This window comes from Natrix helvetica (genome assembly GCF_964273705.1).
Source record: "Natrix helvetica genome assembly, chromosome: 1".
In the NCBI taxonomy this organism is placed as follows: Eukaryota; Metazoa; Chordata; class Lepidosauria; order Squamata; family Natricidae; genus Natrix; species Natrix helvetica.
The window spans coordinates 270,932,350-270,956,124 of NC_138548.1; the positions used below are offsets into that span (position 1 = coordinate 270,932,350).

Sequence of the window (23,775 nt, forward strand, 5' to 3'; positions counted from 1 at the left end):
AATTTCAGTATTTATGTATAGAATTAGTTGAGGTTACCAGAATTTATTATATTCAAAATTAAATTGTAGAGAGTGTTCTATTCATTAAATAGCTAAAATTGTTGTTCAGGTCAGATCAGAATTTACTGCAAACACTAGTGGATGGTTGATTGGTCTGAGCTGAATGCCATGTATATCTAATTTGAAGGGAAATATTAATAAATTATGTCAGGTACAAAAGATTATTCAGTGTAAATGGTAAGTAACCATGGATACATTTTGAAAAGCATATGCTTATCTGGAAATACTGCAAGGGGATAACTCAGCTTTCTGAAGACAATCGTGATCCAAATCCTAGGTTGAATCCATACATGTACATACTTCTCTCCCCTCCCCCGCCTCCTCTAAATGTTTGCACTAGCGTGTATGAACGAACTACATTGAAGAACATTGTTAGAGCTAATAAGAAAATTTTGGTCCAGTATTTTGACTTCTAAAGGTTTATTTACACAAACAGATAATCCTTGACTTGCAACCACAATTGGGACCAGAATTTCCATTGCTAGCAAGTTGCTTGTTCAAGTAAATTGTGCCCGATTTTATGATTTTGTCGCTACAGTTGTTAAGTGAACCAAACAGTTGTTTAGTGAATCCAGCTTCCCCCATTGACTTTGCTTCTGAGAAGTCATCTGGGAAGGTCACAAATTGTGCTCACATGACCCTGGAATGCTGCAATTATTATAAATGCATGCGAGCTGCCAAGCATCCAGATTTTGATCACATGACTGCAGAGATGCTGCAATGGTTGTAAGTGTGAGGTCCAGTTGTCACATTTTCAGTGCTGTTGTAACTTCAAACCTTCACTAAACAAATGGCTGTAAATTGAGGACTCCTTATATTTGAATGTAGCAACTTTAGTCAAATACAAATGACTCAATCCCATGTTAGATAGGATTTAGAGAATCATTTGGAGAAGAAAATGCCTACTTGGAATCTATTTGTAGATTTTTAAAAAATTAGAATTAAACAATTTTGCAACCACTGAGCAGTAATTTGCTTTCAGTAGTTCAGATCCCCTAGGCTAGACATTTTAGCCCCTCAATCCTGCAGCCGGTATTTGTGCAGTTGAAGATAAGATACTTGCACAAGAAAGAAGCAGGCCCTGGGGACTATCATCCTGACCCTCACCAAACACCTGCAAAGTAGCAGGACTATGCATCCTTCCGCATCTCTCTATTTTAAAGGATTAGTGTCAATTTCTAGGATGACACCTCATCCTAATTCATTCTGAATTAAGTAAGGTTGCATGATGGGCTCAGTGGGCCCCCACACAAGAGTGGTCAGGATTGCAGCTCTCCTCCTCCTGCAAGAGTCTGGCAAGACTGGAGACAATTTAAAGATCCCTGGAAATCAGCTGGGATCGATTAAAACCGGGCCCTTTGGTTCACACCCCATGGAACGAACGGCCAATGCAACTCCTTTGCAATTAAAAGCTCTGCTACCTCTCCTTCCTCCCTCCACCTCCCCCGTTGAATTCCCGCCGCCGTCCCCGTCAGCTGAGCGACAAACCTTTCCTTCTGCCCGCCCTCGCCCTTCGCTCCGTCACATGAGAGGGGAGACCCACCGTTCTGCGGCCGCTGATTGGTCCTCGACCGCGCGCTTTCTGATTGGAGGCCTCGGCGCCTTGCTTTCTGCCTCGACTTGGCCATGCTCGCCCTTCCCCCCTCCCTCCCCGTTTTTAAAGGCCACGTGATGGGGGCGAGTCACGCGATTTCCGGGAATCCGTCAGGAAGGGACATAAACAAAACAAACCCCAGAGCGGCATGGAGGGGCCGGGCCAGAGCTGTAGCCCCAGCAGAAGCTGGGACCAGAAGTGAGACATCCTCTATACCCCCGCTGGGTCGGGGCCCCAGGTGAGGAGCCACCAAGGGAGACGGGAAGCCGTTGAAGCGCCGACCGAAAAGGAGGTGGGGGGGAGGGGGAGGGAGAAGTTTGGGGGGCTCCGTGGCCCCGAAGCGGGGCGGAAGAGAGCGGCAGCGGGAAGGGGGGGGCGAGGACGGGCAGAGCGACGGTCCCAGCAGGTTCTTGCAGGAGCCGGGAAGCCTTTTCGGCGGGCGGAAGGATGCGGCGGCTCAGGCAGGAGGCAGGCGCCGATGGTCCTTGCTGCCTGGGGCAGCGGGAGGAAGAGGGAGAAAGGGCGATTTAGGATGGAGGCTGCTGGTCGAGGTCGTTTTCGTGGAGGCAGCGAAAGGTGCTCTCCTTCCGCAGCGTGGCTTGGGGAAAAGGCGATCGGGGCCACCGCATTGAGAACTATCGGTGGAAGGGAGAGTTTTTAGGCAAATGGGGGCCGCGTTGGTTTTAAAGTTAACATAAAAGGGGTTTTTTTCTTTCTCCCCGTTTTTTCAATCCTGGAAGTGTCACGTAGGGTGGGGAGAGAGAGCAAGCCCCGTGTTCTTCGAGCGCTCGCCCTGGGTGGAAGGGGGCGTGTGCTTGCTTGCCTTTCTCCTCAGACTGCAGAGGAGCCCGGAGGGTTCTTTTAGTCTCCTTTTCCGTGTAAACTGGAGGAAGGGACTTTAAGGCTACGCGTTTCTTCAGACATCGGCAGTTTGAGTCCTTGGAATGAATTTAGTGCTTCGTTTTCGTAAGGAACTTTTTTTTACCTCCCCCCACCCCCAAAAAACCCCTGATTTAACTCGTTTATTAACCGTAGGAAGGAGAGACGGGGATGGGTGGGGAGGAGACCTAGCTATTCTGTTTTTGTGCAGACTTCTGCATGGTTCCTGTACTAGTTGGACATTTGAAGGAAAACTCTTTCACCTATTACAAAGAGGACGCTCCAGTCTTGCGAGGTCCATTCGGTCTGGTTCGATTCAACATTTTCCATTTCTGAAGAGTTTGCCTGCCTTAGGTGTACCCACAAAAATATGCTCTCGGTTTGTAGGTTTGTTTATTGTTAATGAAAAAAACTGTAAACACTGTTGAGTATAAGCTGACGAAATGGTGAGAGAGCCAAGTGTTCGAAGATTCTCATAGGTTTCAAATCGCGTTCACAACCTAAGGCTTGCACAGGTCGACCCGACGTTCTCACCCCAATATTATTTCCCGCTTAATCTGCAGGGGAAGGAAGCGAAACAAGGTTATCTGGCTCGACCCTCGTTAGTTGTCATGTTGGGCAGTACTCCCGGCGAGTGGAGAAAGTAATCGGCGGTGGGATTCCCCCAACCCCCAAAAGTGCTTCACACAGAGCAGACATTGATGGGGAAAGGAGAAAACCTTTCCTTTCGGTTTTGCAATGCTGAATGTGACTGGATGGGGCGTGTGAGGAGTCCTTGTATGCATTGCAATTTCTAGGAGTTGGCAACGTTCAGTTGTAGCCCTAAGGAGGGAAAGGGAGGCATCTGAGATTCACCCTCGCTATCCACCATTAGTGCGGACTTCTCTTCTCTCAGATGCTCCTAGGCTGCATACGGATGTTTGTAATAAAATAAGAAGAAACCCCACCCATCCCACATTGATAGGCTACAGGTATCTTATTCTCCCCCCTTTTTTTAAAGAAAAAAAAACACTTTGCAGCACAATTTTTTTTCTAACTTCCACGATGGGATGCAGAGGTCTGCCCAGATCTATTCCTCTCGTTGGCTTCGGGGGCTGGCGTGGGCCGGCGGAGTTCCGATTAGTTTGGAACATCCAGAAAGTGATTTGTTTACATGTCGTGTCATTCTAACTTGAGAGAGGCCGCTAGTCAGAAAGAACGACGCCGGGCGCGGCCAATGGCGGCAGAGTTTGGAACAGAGCGAGCCAATAGGATTACAGCTAGGGCGGAGCGAAACGACAATTAGTTAGAGTGTGTTTCGGTCCTGTTTGGTGGAGCGGCCATATTGGATGGGAGGTGTGTTAGTGGTTCAGCTTAGTGATATGAATTGACGAGTTTCGAGTACTGGAATATTTTTTTAAAATCATACAATTAGAATTGAAGGGTAATAAGAAAAAAGCTATAGCTGAGAAACAACTCTCTATGGGCATATAGCTTTGTAGAACTGGGAGGCAGTAAGCTGGGCACCTTTTTCATAGCAGAGAGGAAAAAGTTGTAAGCTCCATCATTACCACCAAAATGCAAGAAGACTAAATAAAAAGTAGGCAGGACATGCTTTTGTTTTGTGCTGTGTGTATAATTTCCTTCCCTGGGTTAATGGGTGCACTTCAAATACAATGCCAGATTTATAACTATTACCAGGTAGATAATATAAATAACTAGCTGAGAAATAGCAGGCTGTCCATCTTTGAGAAGTGACGGTGAGGATTAAAGTAAACGCAGGCTGCCCTTTGAATGGGTGTCCTTCATTAACAGGACATTTTGTTCAGCTGGTCACTGAAGATGGGTTAAGGGATACTTGGACCTCTTTGCAAGCAGGAGCTAGTTGTGGAATTTTGAATGGAAGAAATATAACTATTCTAGATAAACAATAGATTGGTCTAATTGCATTTTAACTGCTTGATATTGTGTTTTGATTGCAGCGTGTGAAATTTTTTTTTAAAGGTTATGATTTTGCTATAGATTTAAATCCGACACATTCATCCTAAAACAAGCATGCTCTCATTCAGGCCCTACACTATTCAGCTTTTAAAGATTTAAATCTTGAATTGAACTAGAAAATAATTACCAACCAGCACATATTTCCCATTGTTATTGGATTATAATCTCAGTAATATAAATCCAGCTGCATTTTGTATTAATTGAAGTTTCCAGGGGCTCTTTAAATGGTAGTTATTAACATGTATTGCAAACTTCTAAATATGTTACTATGGATGGGATGATGGTCAGCTGAGTATAGAAAAGGTTGAAACTTATACACTGAACTTTAAGGTATGCAATCCAGTATCATCAATACATTGGTGCCATCTCATTCTACAGTTCCCAATTATTTATCTAACAGGCTCAGATTTTAAATAATAATTGGGACAAACCTGTAGGATGTCAAAGGATATGGTATCAAACAATTTTCTAGTATGCCAAACTTTTTTCAGTAGGACTGAAACAGTTACTGCTGTATAGCTTTTGAAAGATCTGCCTTTGCTAGGTGATCAAGATAGATATCTTAACTAATACTATAATACAAAAACCCCTAAGCATCCGGAAGAATTAACAGGGCTACACTTCCATTATCCAATTTCTTTTGTAAATTTTAAACTAATACAATCGAAACATTTCCACCAATAAATAATTGAAATAAATACAGTACTGTATACAGTAGTCCTCAATTTACAAACTTTCATTTAATGAAGTCTAAATTATGTTTTATATTTGTAGTGCAAAATCAGAGAAATTATTCAAAGCTAATCAATTTTTAATTGCATTGATATTTTTATTGTCAACTCTACAAAATAGACAATGATTGTTGCATATGGTATACAGTTTCTAAATCTAAATCAAAAACAAGACATGAAAATCAAACTCTTCCTTTGCACTATGAAACCTTACTGATTGATTTTGCTTAATTTAAGTCCCCGCTTTTCCTTCTTGTATGTTCAATTAAGCATTGACAGTTTCCAAGAATACACATTTATGTAGTGTTGGTATTTTTCCAATTTAAATTTCCAACGTAACATTTTTTTTTAAATGCTATTTAAAATATTAGTAATAAAAGAATGTACTATAGTATTCATTGCAGGGATAGGATAGGATAGGATAGGATAGGATAGGATAGGATAGGATAGAACTGGAAGGGACCTTGGAGGTCTTCTAGTCCAGGTCCCTGTTCAAGCAAGAAAACCTATACTATTTCAGATAAGTGACTGTCTAGACTCTAGTCTCTTCTTAAAAATCTCCAGTGATGGAGCACCCACAACTTCTGAAGGCAAGCTATTCCACTGATTAATTGTCCTCACTGTTAGGAAGTTTCTCCTAAAACTTTAATTTATTATAAGGTGGGTAACTGTCCAACTGCTATATCAAATTTGTATGTTTTCTTGGCTCATTTAAGCCAATTACGATCCATTAATGCAGGCTATTATGTGTTCTGACCTTTCAAAGGCTTGAAACCTCAGGTGCAATCTTCAGCTTCAAACATAAGCAGGCTACATGAGATTTGATGAATCAGAGATTAAGCTAGTTATATTAACAATTACTTTTGAAAGCAGAAAAACCCTTTTAGAGTGCTGATCATAGACAATTCTGTATTTTTGAAGAACCAATGTAGTAGGACTTTCAGTTCTTTTACTCTTTGTGGTCTGGAAGACTGCAGGAGAAATTTTCCTCTGCTAGAACTTTATCTTGTAATAGCACGGATATAAGGATGCTTCAGTACACATAACCAGAGCAGGATATAAATTTGAACTATACAAATGCCAGACCTCATAAACTAAAGGATGCTTTATTGATGAATCTCCTGCTTCACCTGTGATACACCCTTATATTTACAGAAAATTTTATTGATAAATTCATTATATGGTGTATCTATAATGTTACGTTTGTATTGTGAGGCTGTACTAGGCAGTTTTTCATGATAAAATAATCTCTTTTGGTTGATATCTTTTATGCCTATAACAACAAACTTATCCTGAGCTTGGAAATAGAAGTCTATGATGCAACTAGGGAGAATCAGTTTATGAAAAATCAGTTCATTCATTGTTTCTTAGATGAAAGATCTCAAGTATCCTAATTTAGAATTGAAAATTAAGAACTGATACAAGAAAAGTTATTTGCTGAGGATAAAAATTACATGAGCACCCTTTTATTTTAATTGCTGTATAGGGCTGTCAAGCAGGAATAGAATGAAACAAAATATTTGCACTGTAAATTGCAAGCTGCTTTAACAATCTGTGTTATGAATTGAAAAATATGTACTTTTACTTTGATTTTTCTTTTAAAAAACCATTTTTTCTTTTAAAAATATTTTCCCTCAACTTTTTGTTTTATTTCAGGGATGCACAAACTCTGGGGTCCAAAGATTACAGCTTGTTTTTAAGTAGTGTGCTTAGGGCAGCACTTCAAAAACTGAACAGGACCAAGACATTGATAAAGGCAGATAAAATTGCAATATAATTAAATGATGTTACTTTCCATGTATTTTATGACTGTTTATTTAATTTTGCAGCAGCTGTTGACTAGCTCTTCAGACCTAAGCACAAGTACCTACAATATAGTTACTTATTCTGAGGAGAAATCTGTGTCCTGCCTTATATACCAGTCAGGCTTTTCAGTAATGGAATATTGACACGCCTATGTCATTCAGCTTTTAACTTAACAATACCTGTGATGAGTGTTCTATACATGCACTTAGTTCTCTTTCCCCTTTCCCACAAAAATTTGTGCCCCATGTAGTAAACAGTGTTTACACTGGAGAAGCTAAGGCAGTTAAAATTTTAAAATTCCTGTGAAGAAAAGAAAGCAACTCTGAGCATTGCCATTACAACCCAAAAGAAATCCCATATCACAAGTATTATATTTTGAAAGTAAATTTGTATCACACTGAATGTAAATTTTTCTCAGAATTGACTTGATTTTCTTACAAAATTGCTATAGTTTTCACTATACTGTAGTGAAGAGATTGCTGTGTTTCGCTGGGAATTGTGATGCACTTAGAATAGTAAATAAGCTAAACCTTTGTATTAGTTTTAGGAAAAAATCACAGCTATCCTATTCTGAGAGTTATGTATATTCCAATTGGTATTGTACGAATTATTATAAGATAATTGTTCAGTAGCAATTGAAGACAGTTCTATCTGTCTTCAGAAGACCTAACATTTATGTATCAGAACCTCAAATGCTTCATATAATACAAAATATTTGTGCTTCTGTCAGCAGTGTTGTATGCAGGAATTATTGTGCCTCATGATTCTTTATCAATTAAAGCATTTGTATTACTTTGCTTGGCGGGGAAAAAGAAAAAATTGAACTATTCTGGCATAGTCATGTAGATTGGGCAAAGTGATCTTTTAGACATTGCATTGAAATTACAGTTTCAAACATCCCTCATTATTGATATGAATTATAAAAGTCATAAGAACAATGTCCAGAGATCTTCAATTCATTGTATATTTAATAGACTACCATAAATGACCTTTATATTAAATTTTAAATGTTGGGTTCCAAAGCTACATGCAACTTGTAATTTTATTTCAAATTACTCCAAAAAAGTATGTTGGTATGCAAACTCAATAAAGCAGTATAACTTCCAAAATGCCATCATTTAGCCACAGAATTAATGCAGGTACTGAGTTTTACATTAAGCTTGCTCTAACTTTTCTTCCATTTGTAGTTTGATTTATTAGAAGGATGGGGTGATAAAACAAGTTGAGGAATAACTAGAGTAAAGGTAACTAAACTCAGAGGAAACTTTCCAAAGCCAAGAAACATTCAGAATTGTCAATTCATAAAGCTGAAAGGGGAATACTGTGATCTTTCCTCTAATACTCTATCCTCAAAGCTACTAGCCTGATCATAAAGCATTGAGTTGATTTTGCAAAAAAGCTGATAGGGTAGATGTGGTTAGTACATGATAAGTTACCAGAAATCTGAGACCCGAAGGCTCAACTGGAAAATAAATAGAAAATTACCAGATGATGGCATTGGCAAATAAATCATCAAATAAACTACATTGACATGTTCATGTCAGTAGCACTGGAGCTTTTCTTAAAAAATTGAATCTTGGATACAGCAGGATACAATTGGATGGCAAGAAACAATTTACAGAGTAGGTTGAGTTACTTGGGTTAGGGAAAAATTCCTTTAAATATTTATCTGTAAAGATTGGATCCCTTAAGTTGATGGATGCTAAATTTCTTAGGTATGTCTTGAGAAGCCTGCAGAAGTAGATAAGTCAATAAAGTCAATAACACAAAAGTCCAAGGTTTTTGTTTAAAGAAGTCTATATCAGCCTTTCATTTTCAGATCATGTTTTTATTTTGCTTTCTATCCCAACTTCCAAATATTTCAGAGCAAATGGCTAGTGCTTTTTCTTAGAACAAGGGTAAATTCATAATTAGTCTTTCTGCACAGTTTTATTGCTACCGTACTTCTGTTTTTCAGAGTATTTTCACAACATCTGTATCTCAGCAACACTGCACTTGTGTTTTCCAGTCTGCTACTTATCAATAAATTCTCAGTTTAGTTAAGAAGGGTTTTTTAAAAATTGGAATATTTCTGCTTGAACATGGAATTTATCTAGGTGACTTTTAGATGTATTTGATACAATTCCTGTCATGTTTGTTCACTGGGTGTATTGATTGAGGAGATTGTAGGGATTTTTTGTGCCACCGCAGCTAGAACAATGTCATAATGTGGAGACCCTCCACAAGTTGAGAAAGGAAGGCATAAAAATGAACCTTTCATTGTCAGTTATGATAATTGATCAACAGTAGTATTATGCACAAGCAGAATCAATGTTATCATTCTGTAATAAAAGATTTATTGTGCATAAGGATACATAGCATAATGCATACTTTTTGTAATCTGGCATAATTGTCATGAATGCCAAAGTTGTTTATCCAAGCTATTAACACAGATCATTATTTTGTGTGTGTGCATTTGAAGTCTGCTTTGTGTTGTGTTCTGTACACAGGAAAAAATCTTTCTATAAATACTGTACTCGAGTGTGAAAGGCCACTTTCTGGAAGTAAGTTTTAAAAAATCAAGGAAGCAAGAACTCCGGAACTAGAAAAATGAAAACTTCCCTCTTATTCTTTTTTTTAAAACCTTATTGTTTTGAGCTTTAAACTTTCAAAAAGAAAAAGAACATTTTCCAAATCTAAATTATCTAGGTGTAGTTTGCAATTGTTGCTTTTCTATTGAAGGCAGAAATAGAAAGCAAACTGAAAAATTAGATGGCTGAGGATGCTGTCTGAAGCAGTTTACAGGATTCAAGCAGGATGATTTGAACAGTCAGAACAAAGAGTGATGGACTGTATTTGACTTAAATCTGTGCTACAATTAGTTGTTTTTCCGTGCAATAAGTACTGTGAATGGACATTGAAGTGACCTATATCTTTCATTTTTCCTCATAGCATAAAATTCAGATGTTGCTCTCTCTTTTTACATTACAAGCAATACATACAGTATTGCTCAGGAGTCTTTATCCTCCTCTAGGTGATGAAATGGGGATTGGGAACTATGAACACAGCACCTCTCTGTTTTTTAAAGGCCTACATCTTTAAACCAACTGGACAGTCCCAAGAAGAGATACAGAGTTGCAGACAGGTGCAGTATTCATTGATTACACAAAAGCCTTCGACTGTGTTGACCATGATAAGCTTTGGATCTGCCTCAAAGAACTGGAATATCACACCATATTCAGCCCCAGTCATTGTACTCTGATCAGGAAGCTGCAGTAGAAATGGAATATGAGGACACAAAATGATTCAGAATTGGAAAAGACACTTGACAAGGTTGAATCTTGTCATCTATCTTATTCAACATGTACATACCAATAGTTATGAGAAATGCACATTCGGAGAATCTACCATTGGAGTTGAAATCAATGATATGAATATCAACAACCTCCAATATCAGATGATATAACATTGCTCGCGGAAAGCAAGGACGATCCGGAGTGGCTAATCCTGACAGTCAGAGATGAAAGAGAAAAATTTAGACTGCACCTTAACATCAAGAAAACAAAGATAATGACAACTGCAGAGAACACACAAGTCAGAATGCAGATTAGTGAGACCATCAAAAAGGTAAAGAAATTCATCTTCCTGGGCTCTAAAATCGACCAAACTGGTGTCTGCAGCCCTCAGATCAGAAGGCATATAGCAATTGGAAGAACTGCCATGTCTGGCATGAATAGCTACTGGAAGACTAAAGACATCAGCCTCACAACCAAATGCAGATTAGTCAACGCAATTATTTTTCCAATTGCTGCTTGTGGCTGCGAACTCTGGACTCTAAAAAAGGCAGATAGGAGAAGGGTGAACACCTTTGAACTTTGGTGCTAGAGGCGACTATTTTACACATCCTTGTTTTGTTTTGTTTATTATTGCAATGGAACCAAATTTAATTATTCCCGCACATTCATATAAAATTTCAAGCTGATCTGCAGTATCCTTAGGTTTAAACACAATATTTGATTATACTTGCAAAGAGAGACAATGAACAATGTCGTTTCTGTATAGTAGAAAGTGGCACAGCGCCGTGTAAGTTATTTTGCTAATGTTATCTGCTGTGTTTAGTACACTGAATGTGGTTAGTTTAGTTGATACCTTGCAACAGTCTGCCCAAACATCAGTTTATCAAAATGCAGCTACTTTACATGGAAATTCTGAGAAAGTTTAATTCTTTATAAAAAGTCTGATCTTTTGTATAACAGATTTTTTTTATAAAAGAAATAAGAGTTATTAGGATTTGTTTTGTTTCCTTATTCTGGTATATCTTAACCTGCTAATGTTTCACTGAATTGATATGTAAAATTGTTCCTAGCATGTAAAGTAGTCACCCTGCTTTAATATGCTTAATTTTTGTGTGCTTATTTTAAGGGATTTTAGACTATGAAATATTTTTTTCAATAATAAGCAGTAGTAGAACAATAAAGGCTTCACAAAAATACCATAATCATAACAAGGGAGATTAAAAACATTGACAAATGAAGTTGAAATCAGGAGTAATAAAACATTAAATAATAGCAGCAGTAGTTAAATCACTTATTTCTGCATAATCAAATACAGACTGGGATGGAAACTATTCAGACTTTGGAAACTTGATATGCATTTTAAGATCATTTTCATATTTTATTTGAATTACATTTGGAAATATAAGTTTTCTTACATTTGAAAAAATAGCTTTCCGCATTATAAAAAGATATGGGTATGCTTTTGATTTAGGATATGTGCCCGAAAGTAATTCTATTATATTAGGAACAATTATACAAGTAGGACTAAAGTATTCTCTTTCATAATGACAAAATAGCCAATCATCAGCAAAATAGTTGCCTCTGTAAAGTCATAAGAAGCAGCTTCTCTTGTGTATGAATATGAATTCTTCTGAATCCATAGGGCCATCTACTTTGTGATATAGCATAGAAAGTACCAATTACTATAGAAGCATAAGCATTTGGCCCATGTTAGAATAATTCATCTGAATATTAACATTAGGCTGAAGCAGTTCCATGTTCTGGTTGTGCTTTGATACTCATTAGAATATTGAAATGAGGATTCCTGAACCAATTCCACATCCCGGTAACATTGTTCAGTTTACATTGAAAACAATTGAGAAACAGTCATTGGAAATGTTCTGAATACAAAATTGTGTTTTAGAGCAGACTAGATGAAGGAAACATATCTTAAAACAGCTACACAGACCATTTCTTTGTTTCCAAACATAACTCAGATATGACAATAGAGAAAAAGAGAAAATGTGTGAAAGAGTATGTAGAGGAGATGCATGTAAAAATAATTGCAGCAAAAAATGAGGACTAAGATACTAAGCATGCATTTAATGTAAAATCACTTAATGGGTTTCCTTTCATTTCAGGCACAAATTCCCCAGAGAAAAAAATATTCCAAGTAATCAAAGTAAACATTTTCCTAGCAAAAAATCTGCAACTCACCTTGTATGAGTTATATGCTGCCTACAAACCCAGAAAAAAACCTGGAACAGAATTTGCAAGCAAGAAAAACAAAAAAGTTGGAGTTGAATTTGGTGGATCTGGGCCTGGAAATGCCTCAGGTAAACGCCCACTATACTTATCTAAGCAATTTTAATACTGTTTCAAAAGCAAAATAACAGCTTAAAAGAATTGTATCTAATTTGGTATCTACCAGTGTAGTATCATTATTCTTCCAAAAAACAATATACTTTGGTTGATTGCTTATAACAGGAATATATGTTCTTGGGAAAGAACTCCAAAGTAGAACAAGCAAGAAGGCATGTAGAACTTGCTACCTCTTCTGACCATTATGTTATGAAAAGATAATTTTTATTACCAATAAAAGTAGGAATGGCTATAGTAGACATTTATTTAGTTTCAAATATTGTAGATAGGACAGAAAGACTAGAGATTGCGCCTTCTGCAAACCCATCATTTGTTTTAATCATTTTTATTGAATAAATGACAGTATCTGAATTCACAGACATAAATAATGATGGATTCAGAAAAATGCTAAACCAAATTGGCTTAGCACATCTCATGAAGTCAGCCAGAATCATCATACCATATATGTAAAAAATACTAAAAGGTTAAGTTGAAATATTTATTTTTAATGCAATTGTAAGAATGAAAAAGAAACATAAAATATAGGGTGTTTGAAAGATTGATATTTTTGTTTTGTTTTATAATAAAATAGAGGTGTTTTAAGTTCCAAACTAATATGAATTTATTATAGCCCAGTGTGAGTGGAATGGATCCTCCATTTGGAGATGCCTTTCAAAGCCACATGTTTTCGGAACAGACTCTGATCAGCACAGATCTCTTGGCTAATAATTCTGACCCAGATTTCATGTATGAATTGGTAAGCTGCATTCATTACTCTTTTTATTGCATGAAGCATATTTCTTGTTCCTAAAGAAATTTAGGTGAAGCTACCCTTTGAAATCATATGTATATGTATATCATATAACTTAATTTTTATACTTCTGTAAAAACTGTTCTAATTCTGGCATTTCTTAAGTGCTTGAGCTGTATTATAATGGAGGTGATATAATATGTATGTGTATCTGTGAGTGAGTGAGTGAGTGTATGTATGTGTATTAGACTTTTATATGGTGGATATTAAAAATTCATGAGAAGATTCCTTTAGATCAGACCAAAAGCCTTACCTGTTACCTCTGTCATGTGTACATTTTTAAATTATATCATATAAGGTTTTATTCAGTTTTTTCTAAACCACATAGTTCCAAACTTGTAGTCTTTCCTGGTTCGAAGATTAATTCAGACTTTTGATCATTTGGGATGATGCCCATTTTAAACATATTCTGATATATTTAATATATAATTAAAATAAAACACTTCAGAATATGAATGGTATGGAATTAATTTGAGAAAGAACGGACTTCTTACCACTTTGTCTCTTGTTCTGATTCATTCAGTGTCATTGACCATGTTGTATTGAGTTTTTTTAAAAAAGGAATAGTCTATAAGATACTAGAACCGATGGGGTGTTCCTATTGGCAGGGTAAGCACTGAGATAAGCATAGGAATCATTGACTCCCCAAACTCCCAAAATGTTCAGAACCAATACAGAGCATAGGACTATGTATGATCATTTGGTAAATCCACTGGATTCAATGCAAATTACTTTAGGTACTGCTTTAACATGCTTTATATAATGAGAGAGGTGGGGCTGACGTCACTACAACACGACATGCAATCTTGGGGCTCCAGGATTGCTGTCGATATCTCTGGTGCTGGACAGTCCTTTTTGGACCTAAACCATCCCGCAGAGACCGTGATAGAGAAGGGCACGTCCTGCTGATCTCCGGGGCATCACAAAGCCCCTGATTGATCCAGGAGAAGCTCTTTTTTCCAGCTACAAGAGAAGCAGCCATTGAAGCTGCACAACGTTGGGACAGTCCCCTGCAATGGAAGCAGAGCAGGGGGGAGAGAATGTCGAAACTGGTGCGAAAAATTTTACTATTGGAGAAGAGAATACCCCAAAAGACTTAGAGCAAAATTAAAATTGAAGACAAAAGACAGTAAGCAGCGGATTAAGCCTGTATTAAAATTAGAGTGTTATCTTTTTTTCCTTAACTTTGTTTTCTTTTTTTGGATGGAATTCTTCAAATGTCTCTTACTTTTTAAATTGGACTGGTCTCTTTCTACCTTCTTCTTCTATTTTTCCTCACTTTTGTCTTTGTGGAGCAAGAATCTCTTTCTTTTTGTAACGTTCGGGTGGATTTTACCTTTAAAAAAAATTTCTCTCAAGCTCGGAACAAAGAAAGGGCTAAAAGCAGGAGAAAAAGAAGTAACACTGCCACCTAGAGGCTGGAGGCTTGGAAACACTAATTCCTATGAACATAATAATAATAATAATAAATATTTATTTCTTAGCCGCACCCTCTCCCCAAGGACTCTGGGCGGCGTACAATGAAACATATGAAATAAATATGGACAAAACAAACATATAACAGAGACATATACCGAGACATACACAAGGAGGAGGTCGGCTGATAAATAAAACAATTAAAATACAATATTTAAAAACCCCTAGATAATTAAATATAATTAAAATACCCAGTAAAAGCCCGTCAGGAGCGATATGGTTAGATCAAAATTGAGCCAGGCCATTTGATTTATATTATATATCTCAAAGTCCATGACTTTGTTTACTGAAAGGAACAGTGGGAAGAGCACAATGTCAACACCTAAGGTGTTTCCATGACTACTATCAACTTGAGAGGGGGGGGGGAATGCCATGCATACTTTTGGCCAGAGTAAAAGTCTCATATTTCTGTACTGGGATGTGAATGCGCATGTCCAGAACCCTGCCATAACGTCCTGTTGGAGAATGTGATTGATGACCTCAGCCAGAGGGGAGGGGGCACAGGGGTAAAGGTCAGAGGCCATTAAGTGTGATTTAGTTTCAGCTACACAGAAGTCCATGCCAAGATGTTAGTCCTTATAAATGAATGTTGTTGTTGTTTTAACCTTGTCTCGGGGCTCGTAAATTAATTAGGGCAACTCTTGGAAACTTCACAGATAGCTGAAACTAACTTTTAAAATAATTTTTTTTCCGGGCTCCCTGAAGCCCGGACTCTCCGAGCACCCCCTCCCCCAATGTTTGGGTTGCTTGGAGGGAAAATCAGGCACCAAGATTGCAGCTGGAAGTATGCGGCAAAACTCAGAAGCAGAAGCAAGAGAAGATAAGTACTGGTGGAAATTCCCTTGCCCTAGTCCAAAGCCCCAGATGGAATCCCGAGGGAGTGCAAAAGAGCAACGGAGGGAGGAAGTGAGGGGAGGGACATCTGATCTTGTTGAAGGGAAGAGATGCTGACTGGAGCACTGCCCCCCTCCCCATCCCGATGGAAGGAGAAGGAGCCCGGAACGGCAACCAGTGCCTCTCCCACGCAGCAGGCAGGCTGCCAAGAGCAGGATACCCCCTCCCTCTCTCCAAACTAGGCGCCAGTGATGTGGCAGTGGGAGCGGTGGTACTCCAAAGAAACAACCAAGGAAACTTGCACCCCTGCGCCTACACTTCCCGCAAGCTCACAGACACAGAGAGACGATGGGCCGCATGGGAAAAGGAGGCTTTCGCAGTGAGATGGGCACTGCTAACCTGGAGACACCTGTTGGAAGGGAGCCAGAAACTCTTTGAAGTCTGGACCGACCACAAAAATCTGGAGGCGCTTAGGACTTCAACCGTTTTGATTTTCTCTTAAAGCACATTCCAGGTGGGAGGAACTTTCTAGCTGACGCCCTCTACCGCATGCCTCAGTACACATGCGAACAGGAGCACGTAGTGGACGCCATCATTCCCTCTACCCAAACCGCTGCCCAAGTGACCACCAGACGGCAATGCCGTGACCAGCAAGACCAACTTGCAAGCGACCTAACCACAAGGCTCAAAACTGAACTGCTAGCAGACCCCTGGTTCCAAACCAACCAACACATCTTGACAAAGAGAGATGACCTTGCATGGAAGGGGACAAAACTCTACATCCTAGAATCCCTACGTACCCTAGTTCTCCAGAGGAGGCATGATGCCAAACTAGCAGGCCACTTTGGGTTCCTAAAGACTTTACACTTAGCCCGGAGGCAATTCTGGTGGCCTGGCATGAAGAAAGATGTAGATAGTTACGTGAAAAGTTGTACTATTTGCACTACAATGAAGAGATGACCAGGAAAACCCCCTGGACTACTGAAAACAGTAGCAGAGCAAACGAGATCGTGGGAGGAGATCACCATGGACTTTATAGTAGAGTTGCCAAAAAGTGGGGGAAACGCAGTGATTTGGACTGTAATAGACCTGTTCTCCAAACAGGCACACTTCATATCCTGTAGCGGACTACCCTCGGCTCACAAGCTGGCTAAACTGTTCGTGAAGCATATCTACCGACTGCATGGAGTACCTTGAAGAATTATCTCAGAGAGAGAGGTCCAGTTCACGGCTAAGTTCTGGAGGGAGTTCCTGCGGTCCATTAGATCATCTCAGGGTCTTAGTTCAGCTTTTCATCCGAGCACCAACGGGGCAGCAGAGAGACTGAACGCCATGGTAGAGCAGTACCTGAGATGTTACATGAACTATCAGCAGTCCAATTGGGCAGACCTTTTATCTTTTGCTAAGGTCGCGTACAATAATACTGTCCACAGTAGCACAGGACTCACGCCATTCAAAATAGTGAGCGGTATGGACTTCGTTCCAATGCCTGAGTATTCAAGGGATCCTCCCTCCTCAGTCAGCTTGGCTGACTGGATGTCGATGCTGAAAGCGACCTGGGAAAATGTCAAAAAGGCACTGGCTAAAGCGGCACAAACCTATTGTCAGGCCTGTAATTATATTCTTTTTAGGATCTTTGGCCTGCCACACTTTCTTATAATTTTCTATGCTGTTTCAATAGTGTAGTAGTTGGGAGGGGGGAATAGAAAGGAGTAGGATTGTAGCATGGATTGTTGACATTCTTTTGTAGAAGCCAAGGTCATCTTTTGTCTCAGCACCTCGACACCTGGCCGGAAGAAGATGGGTGTACATGCCAGAGTGGAAGATGATGATTGGAACATGTGATGGATTTGTGGGTGTGGGGAGAGATCATGAACTTTAACTGGGTGAACCCAGAGCATGTACTTCCAGAGTTGAAATTTCCATAGCAGTACTAACATGCCTGCGGAATAAATTGCACCTTAAAGGATGTTTTGCCTTGGACAATGATTTATTTCTGCATGGTATTTAGAACCCTAACACCTATAAGAAACAGGCAGACAAACACTGGGCTCCGCAACGGCTATTCCAGTGGGAGAGAAGGTTTACTTCTCCACAAAATATTTGAGATTAAAACTGCCTAGCAAGAAACTCGGGCCAAAGTTTATGGGACCATTCCCAATAGTAAACATCATCAACCCAGTCACAGTGCAATTGAAACTGCCTCGATTGTTGGGGAAGATACACCCAGCATTCCATAGCAGCCTCTTAAAACACGTGATTGGATCCACTCTGAGACCACTACCCCGGGAGCCCCCAGGCCCTATGATCATAGGGGGAAAAACCCATTATGAAGTTCAGCGTATCATTGATTCAAGGTGGCACAGGAGACAACTCCCATACTTAATCAAGTGGAAGGGCTACCCCTTATGGGGTTTTTTTGAACCTTGTCTCGGGGTTTGTAAATTAATTAGGGCAACTCTTGGAAACTTCACACACAATTTGTTTATACAAGTGCGCTTTTGGAGTATTATCAGTAGCTGGACTGGAGTAAAAAGAAAGCCTGGACTTGAAAGATTATAGTGAATTGTTTGAAATTTAACAATAAGCCTTGGGTGGTTTAGTGGCAGTGCTTACAATCTGGAAAAATGGTGCAACTTGAAGAAGAAAAGGAATTAACATTGCAAATAATTATGTTAGAAATTCAAAAAGTTCTAATAAGCACAGAGAGAACTGATAAGAGATTTGAGATTATAGAACAAAAAATAGAAAGAATTGAGGGAAGAGTTGAGAATATTTACAAAACAATGATGAAATTTGAGGACAGAGTTCAAAAAACTGCAGAGAAATATGAACTAAGTGATAAGAAAATTGTTGACAATGACAGCAAACCGAGAGTGGAGGGAAATGATATGTGTGAATTACTGAAAGGAGATATTGACGAATTCGAACTCTATCCCAGTCTTCAAAATATAGATGAAGAAAGGGGAGAAAATTTGGCAGAAACAATAAGAGTAATTTTGGTAAAAGCACCAGTGATAACCAAAGGCAAGATGATGGAAGGAACAGATGGAGGGTTTCAACTCTCTATAAGATATGGAATGAACAACAAGTTGCTAAGAAGTCCACGTAAGACTTATCAAGAAAACACTTAGAATACAGATTCTACAAATGGCAAGAGATATTGGACTGCACTACTACTGGAAGGATACAGGATGATGAAATGAAATGTTACAATAAAATCAAGTTAAACTTAGTGTCAGCGTTCCAAATATCATGCAGAATTAAATCATTGTCCAAGGCAAAGTAGTCCTTAAAACTCCAATTTAATAAGACAGGCATGTTGGCATTAAGCTGGTGAAATTTCAACTCTAAGGTACATCCGGTGAATTCCCCAAGTTAAAAGTTCATCATCTATCCCCACACCCCATAATTCATCACATGGTCCAATCTTCATCTTCCACTCTGGCATGTACACCCCTCTTCTTCCGGCCAGGTGTCGAGGTGCGGAGACAAAAGACGACCTTGAGCTTCTAAGAAATCCATAACAATACATTCCACAATCCTACTCCTTTCTATTCCCCCCTCCCAACTACTATACCAATGAAACAGCATAATATGTATGTTTTAATTATGTGGCAGGCCAAAGATCCTAAAAGGAACAGAATTACAGGCCTGACAGGCGGCCTCTCCTCAAGAGAAAACCGTTTCCTGAAAAGAGAATAACATAAATGTTAACTATCAAAATTTAACCACCTCTTCCTCCCCCAGGGGGACCCTTTGGCTTATCAGGGAATTTCTCATGGAATTGCTTCACTAATTTATCTGCTTTCAGATCCCAACTTTTCACCCACGTAGCTTCTGACAAAGGGTATCCCTTCCAATGCACTAAATATTGTAAACGACCTCTATACAGCCTGGAATCTAATATTTTTTTCACTTCATAATGTGTTTCCCCTTCTACCACTACGGGAGGAGGTGGAGTTTGGGTGGATGGTCTCGTGCTAGACTCCCTTACCGGCTTCAATAAGCTACAATGGAATACCGGGTAAATTTTCCCTAAGAGTCTGGGTAGGCTGAGTCGAACTGTAACTGGGTTAATTATCTTTTCTATTGGGAAAGGACCTAGAAATTTTGGACCTAATTTCTTACTAGGCATCTTTAATCTTATGTATTTAGTAGACAAAAAAACTTTGTCCCCCACTCGAAAGGGGGGTTGTAGGGAACGATGTTTATCAGCTTGCTTCTTGTAGGCTTCTGCCGCATCTGTTAGCGCCTTTTTGGTATTCTCCCATCCCTTCTTTAGTGCCTCCAGCCATTCATTCAGGGACATGGAGGAGGGAGGTTCCTTAGGTAGTTCAGGCATGGGAACGAATTCCATGCCACTGGTAATCTGGAAAGGAGTTAATCCGGTACTGCTGTGAACCGTATTATTATATGCTACTTCAGCGAAAGGTAGCAAGTCCGACCAATTGTCTTGCTGATAGTCCACATAACACCGGATATACTGTTCCACCATCGCATTGGCCCTCTCTGCTGCCCCATTTGTGCTGGGATGAAATGCTGAGCTGAGTCCCTGCGTGGACCCGATCGATTTTAGGAATTCTCTCCAGAACTTGGCGGTGAATTGAACTCCGCGATCTGAAATGATCCTTTTTGGAACTCCATGTAGGCGATAAATGTGTTTCACAAACATTTTCGCTAATTTCTTTGCGGATGGTAGGCTTGAACAAGCGATAAAGTGTGCTTGCTTGGAAAACAAATCAATAACTGTCCAGATTACTTTATTACCACTGCTATCTGGAAGTTCGACAATGAAGTCCATTGCTATCTCTTCCCATGGTCAGCTAGGGTTGGCCACTTGTTGTAGTAGTCCAGGGGGCTTTCCCGGACGGGTTTTCATTGTTGCACAAGTAGCACAGCTTTTTACATAATCTTCCACCTCCGACCTCATCTTTGGCCACCAAAATTGACGTCTAGCGAGGTGGAGAGTTTTCAGGAATCCGAAATGACCTCCTAGTTTCGCATCATGACTCCGCTGTAGCACTTGCAATCTCATTTCTGCAGGGACGTACAGTTTGGATCCCTTCCAGGCTACGCCATCATTAATCGTTAGGATGTCTTTGTTGTTGTTGAACCATGGGTCTGTCTGGAGGGCTGCTTTCAGTTCGGTTCTCAGTTTATCTTGGCTTCGACTGGTGACTTGAGCTGCCTTTTGGTGAGAAGGAGATATGATGGGGTGGAAAATTTCTTCCTTTTTACTGTCAAACTGGGGTTTTCTCGACAGTGCATCTGCTAATAAGTTCTTCCCTGCGGGGATGTGTTTAATTTCAAATTTGAACCTTTGGAAATATTGGGCCCAACGGACCTGTTTGGGGGATAACTTTCGATGGGCAAGGAGAGTTTCGAGGTTTTTATGATCAGTCCATACCTCGAACGGTATATCCCCCCCTTCCAGGAGATGCCTCCAGGTGAGCATGCTCCATCTGATCGCGAATGCCTCCTTCTCCCAAATGGGCCACCTTCTTTCCGTAGTGGTGAGTTTCTTGGAGATGTAAGCGCATGGTAAGAGGTGGCCTTCTTTATTCTTTTGTAGTAGCACCGCAGCTATCGCGACATCACTGGCATCCGTTTGGATTATGAAAGGTCGCTCTGGATCGGGGTGTTGCAATATGGGTTCTTGGGCAAAGAGCCGTTTTAATTTCTCAAAAGCCTTTTGACAGTCGATTGTCCATTTTAATGGTTGGTTTGCTTTTGGTTTAGTAGGGGAAGGCCCCGTTCTTAATAGGTCAGTCAATGGTAGGGCAATTTCAGCAAAGGTTGGAATAAACTGCCTATAAAAGTTTGCAAATCCAAGGAAGCTTTGTAATTGTTTGCGAGTGCTTGGAGGTTTCCAATCTAACACCACTTTCACTTTTTCTGGGTCCATTTCTACTCCTTCATTGGAGATACGATATCCCAGATAATCTAGCGAGGTCTTGTGGAATTCACACTTTGACAATTTTGCATAAAGTTTGGCAGCTAGAAGTTTTTTCAGGACTTGCCGTACCAGTTTCACATGTTCTTCCATGGTCTCAGAGAAGATCAAGATGTCATCTAAATAAACGAGTACTCCGCGGTACAGGTGGTCATGTAGCACTTCATTTATGTACTGCATGAATACTGCGGGTGCTCCTTGTAGTCCGAAAGGCATGGCTTTATATTGGAAGCTGCCTAAGGGAGTATTAAAAGCGGTCTTCCACTCATCCCCTTTCCGGATTCGTATACGGTAATACGCCTCTCTCAAATCCAGCTTGGTGAAGATCTTGCCCTTAGCCAAGTGGTTCAACATATCTTTCATGAGAGGGAGGGGATAGGTATTCTTTTCGCATACCGCATTCAAAGCTCGTAAGTCCACACAGAGGCGAACCCCCCCATCTTTCTTTTCCCTGAAGAGCACTGGGGCTGCTACTTTTGATTTTGCTGGTTCAATAAACCCTCTTTTCAAATTGGTGTCGATGTACTTCCTCAATTCTATCATCTCTTTAGGCGTCATAGAGTACATTTTGGGCTTTGGTAAGGTTACCCCAGGTTTGAACTCTATGGCACAATCTGTGGCGCGGTGAGGTGGAAGGTAGTTTCCGTCTTCCTCACTGAACACCTCCGCCAGATCCCAATAGATCTTTGGGACTCGTTGGATTCCCGGAAGTTTAGTGTCTGCTGCGGTTGCTGCAGGTTCTGGATGGGTTGGGCTGTTAGGTTCCAATGTTCCTGGGTGGCCTTTTGGTTCCACTGGTGGTAACGGCCCAAGTCCAATAGTCACCTTTCTAACGCCATCCTCCCACTTTATGGTAGGTTCCCACTTGTCCAACTATGCAAGCCCTAGGATAACTGACTCCTGCATTCCAGGGGCCACGATGAATCTGAGGAACTCATAGTGGCGGCCTATCACCAGTTTTACTAACTCAGTGATCTTTGTAGCCGGAGCTCCCCCAATTAGGGTTCCATCCACTTGCTCAAACGGAATGGGTTGTTTCAGGGGTCTGGTGCGTATACCTAGTTGCTCCACTATTGACATGCTGATTAAGCATCGGGTGCAGCCGGTATCTATAATCACCCCAACTTCCCCTTCTACCCCCGTTTTCGGTATTTGGAGTTTGGCTTTTATTTGGAAGGGGCGGATAGGTGCACTCACCATTGGGTCGTCTTCTGGGTTTCCTTCCTCTTCCTCCTCTGAAGTGTCCAGGGCGTTTTCAGTGGCTCCGCTCTCTGCCCCTGCTGGCTGTTGTGCCAGACGACTTTTTTCTGGGGGTTTTCTGGGGGTTTTCTTGACTGTGCTGGCAGGTGGTTGGCGTGGTTGTGGAACTGGGGCTGGAGCCCAGCATGTAGATGCCCGGTGGCCAAGCTGACCACAACGGTAGCACTTTATTTTGGGGCCCCAGGAACGAGGGGTTGGCGGGAGCTTTTCAGTTTGCTGCCTCTGCGTTCGGTGGGCTAACGGTTTTTTTTCAGGGGTTCTGGTACCAGGCTTTGGATAGGTATTAATCTCGTGGTCCAGTATGATTGCAGTGGTGTACCATTCTTGGATACGATCTGGGGTCCCCCTTACGGCACAAGCTTGTTTCAGTTTGGGATCTAAGGCCTTTTTGAACGTATAGACCAATAGTCTCTCTGGCCAGTAACGTAGTCTTCCAGCTATTCTCCGGAATTCCCAAACTAATTCTTTGACCAGCCGACCCCCCTGTCGTAATTCCTGGATCTGGTCTTCAGCATCTACCTGTTGGGCCACATCGTAAAATCGGGCCCGCATCAGTTGGATGAACCCCGTTATGTCATCTAACTCAGGAGCTGCTTCTTCATGGAGTTCCGCTATCCATTGTGCTGCCTCTCCTTCATTCATCCCCTCTGCTATTTCTTGGATCAGTTCTCGATCCGTCAGGTATTGTGGGCCTACTTGGTCAACGTATGCCAACACTCGATTCATAAAGTAAGCTAGTTTGTCTCGGCTGCCATCATAGGTTGCACGGAACC

General features: G+C 40.5%; 1 protein-coding gene across 2 annotated transcripts in view; it reads left to right on the forward strand.

Moving 5' to 3' along the window:
- Positions 1-1,753: 1,753 nt before the first annotated feature.
- CREBRF (CREB3 regulatory factor) overlaps positions 1,754-23,775 on the forward strand; it is a 37,349-nt gene continuing 15,327 nt past the window's right edge. The window contains exons 1-3 of one of the 2 annotated variants that reach the window (XM_081942175.1): positions 1,754-1,892; positions 12,446-12,640; positions 13,297-13,422. In XM_081942175.1, the coding sequence (XP_081798301.1) occupies positions 12,527-12,640; positions 13,297-13,422 (240 nt within the window). In that variant the 5' untranslated portion in view covers positions 1,754-1,892; positions 12,446-12,526. Of the gene's footprint in view, positions 1,893-2,486; positions 2,621-12,445; positions 12,641-13,296; positions 13,423-23,775 lie in introns of those variants that run through there. The other variant, XM_081942176.1, reaches the window with a different exon arrangement.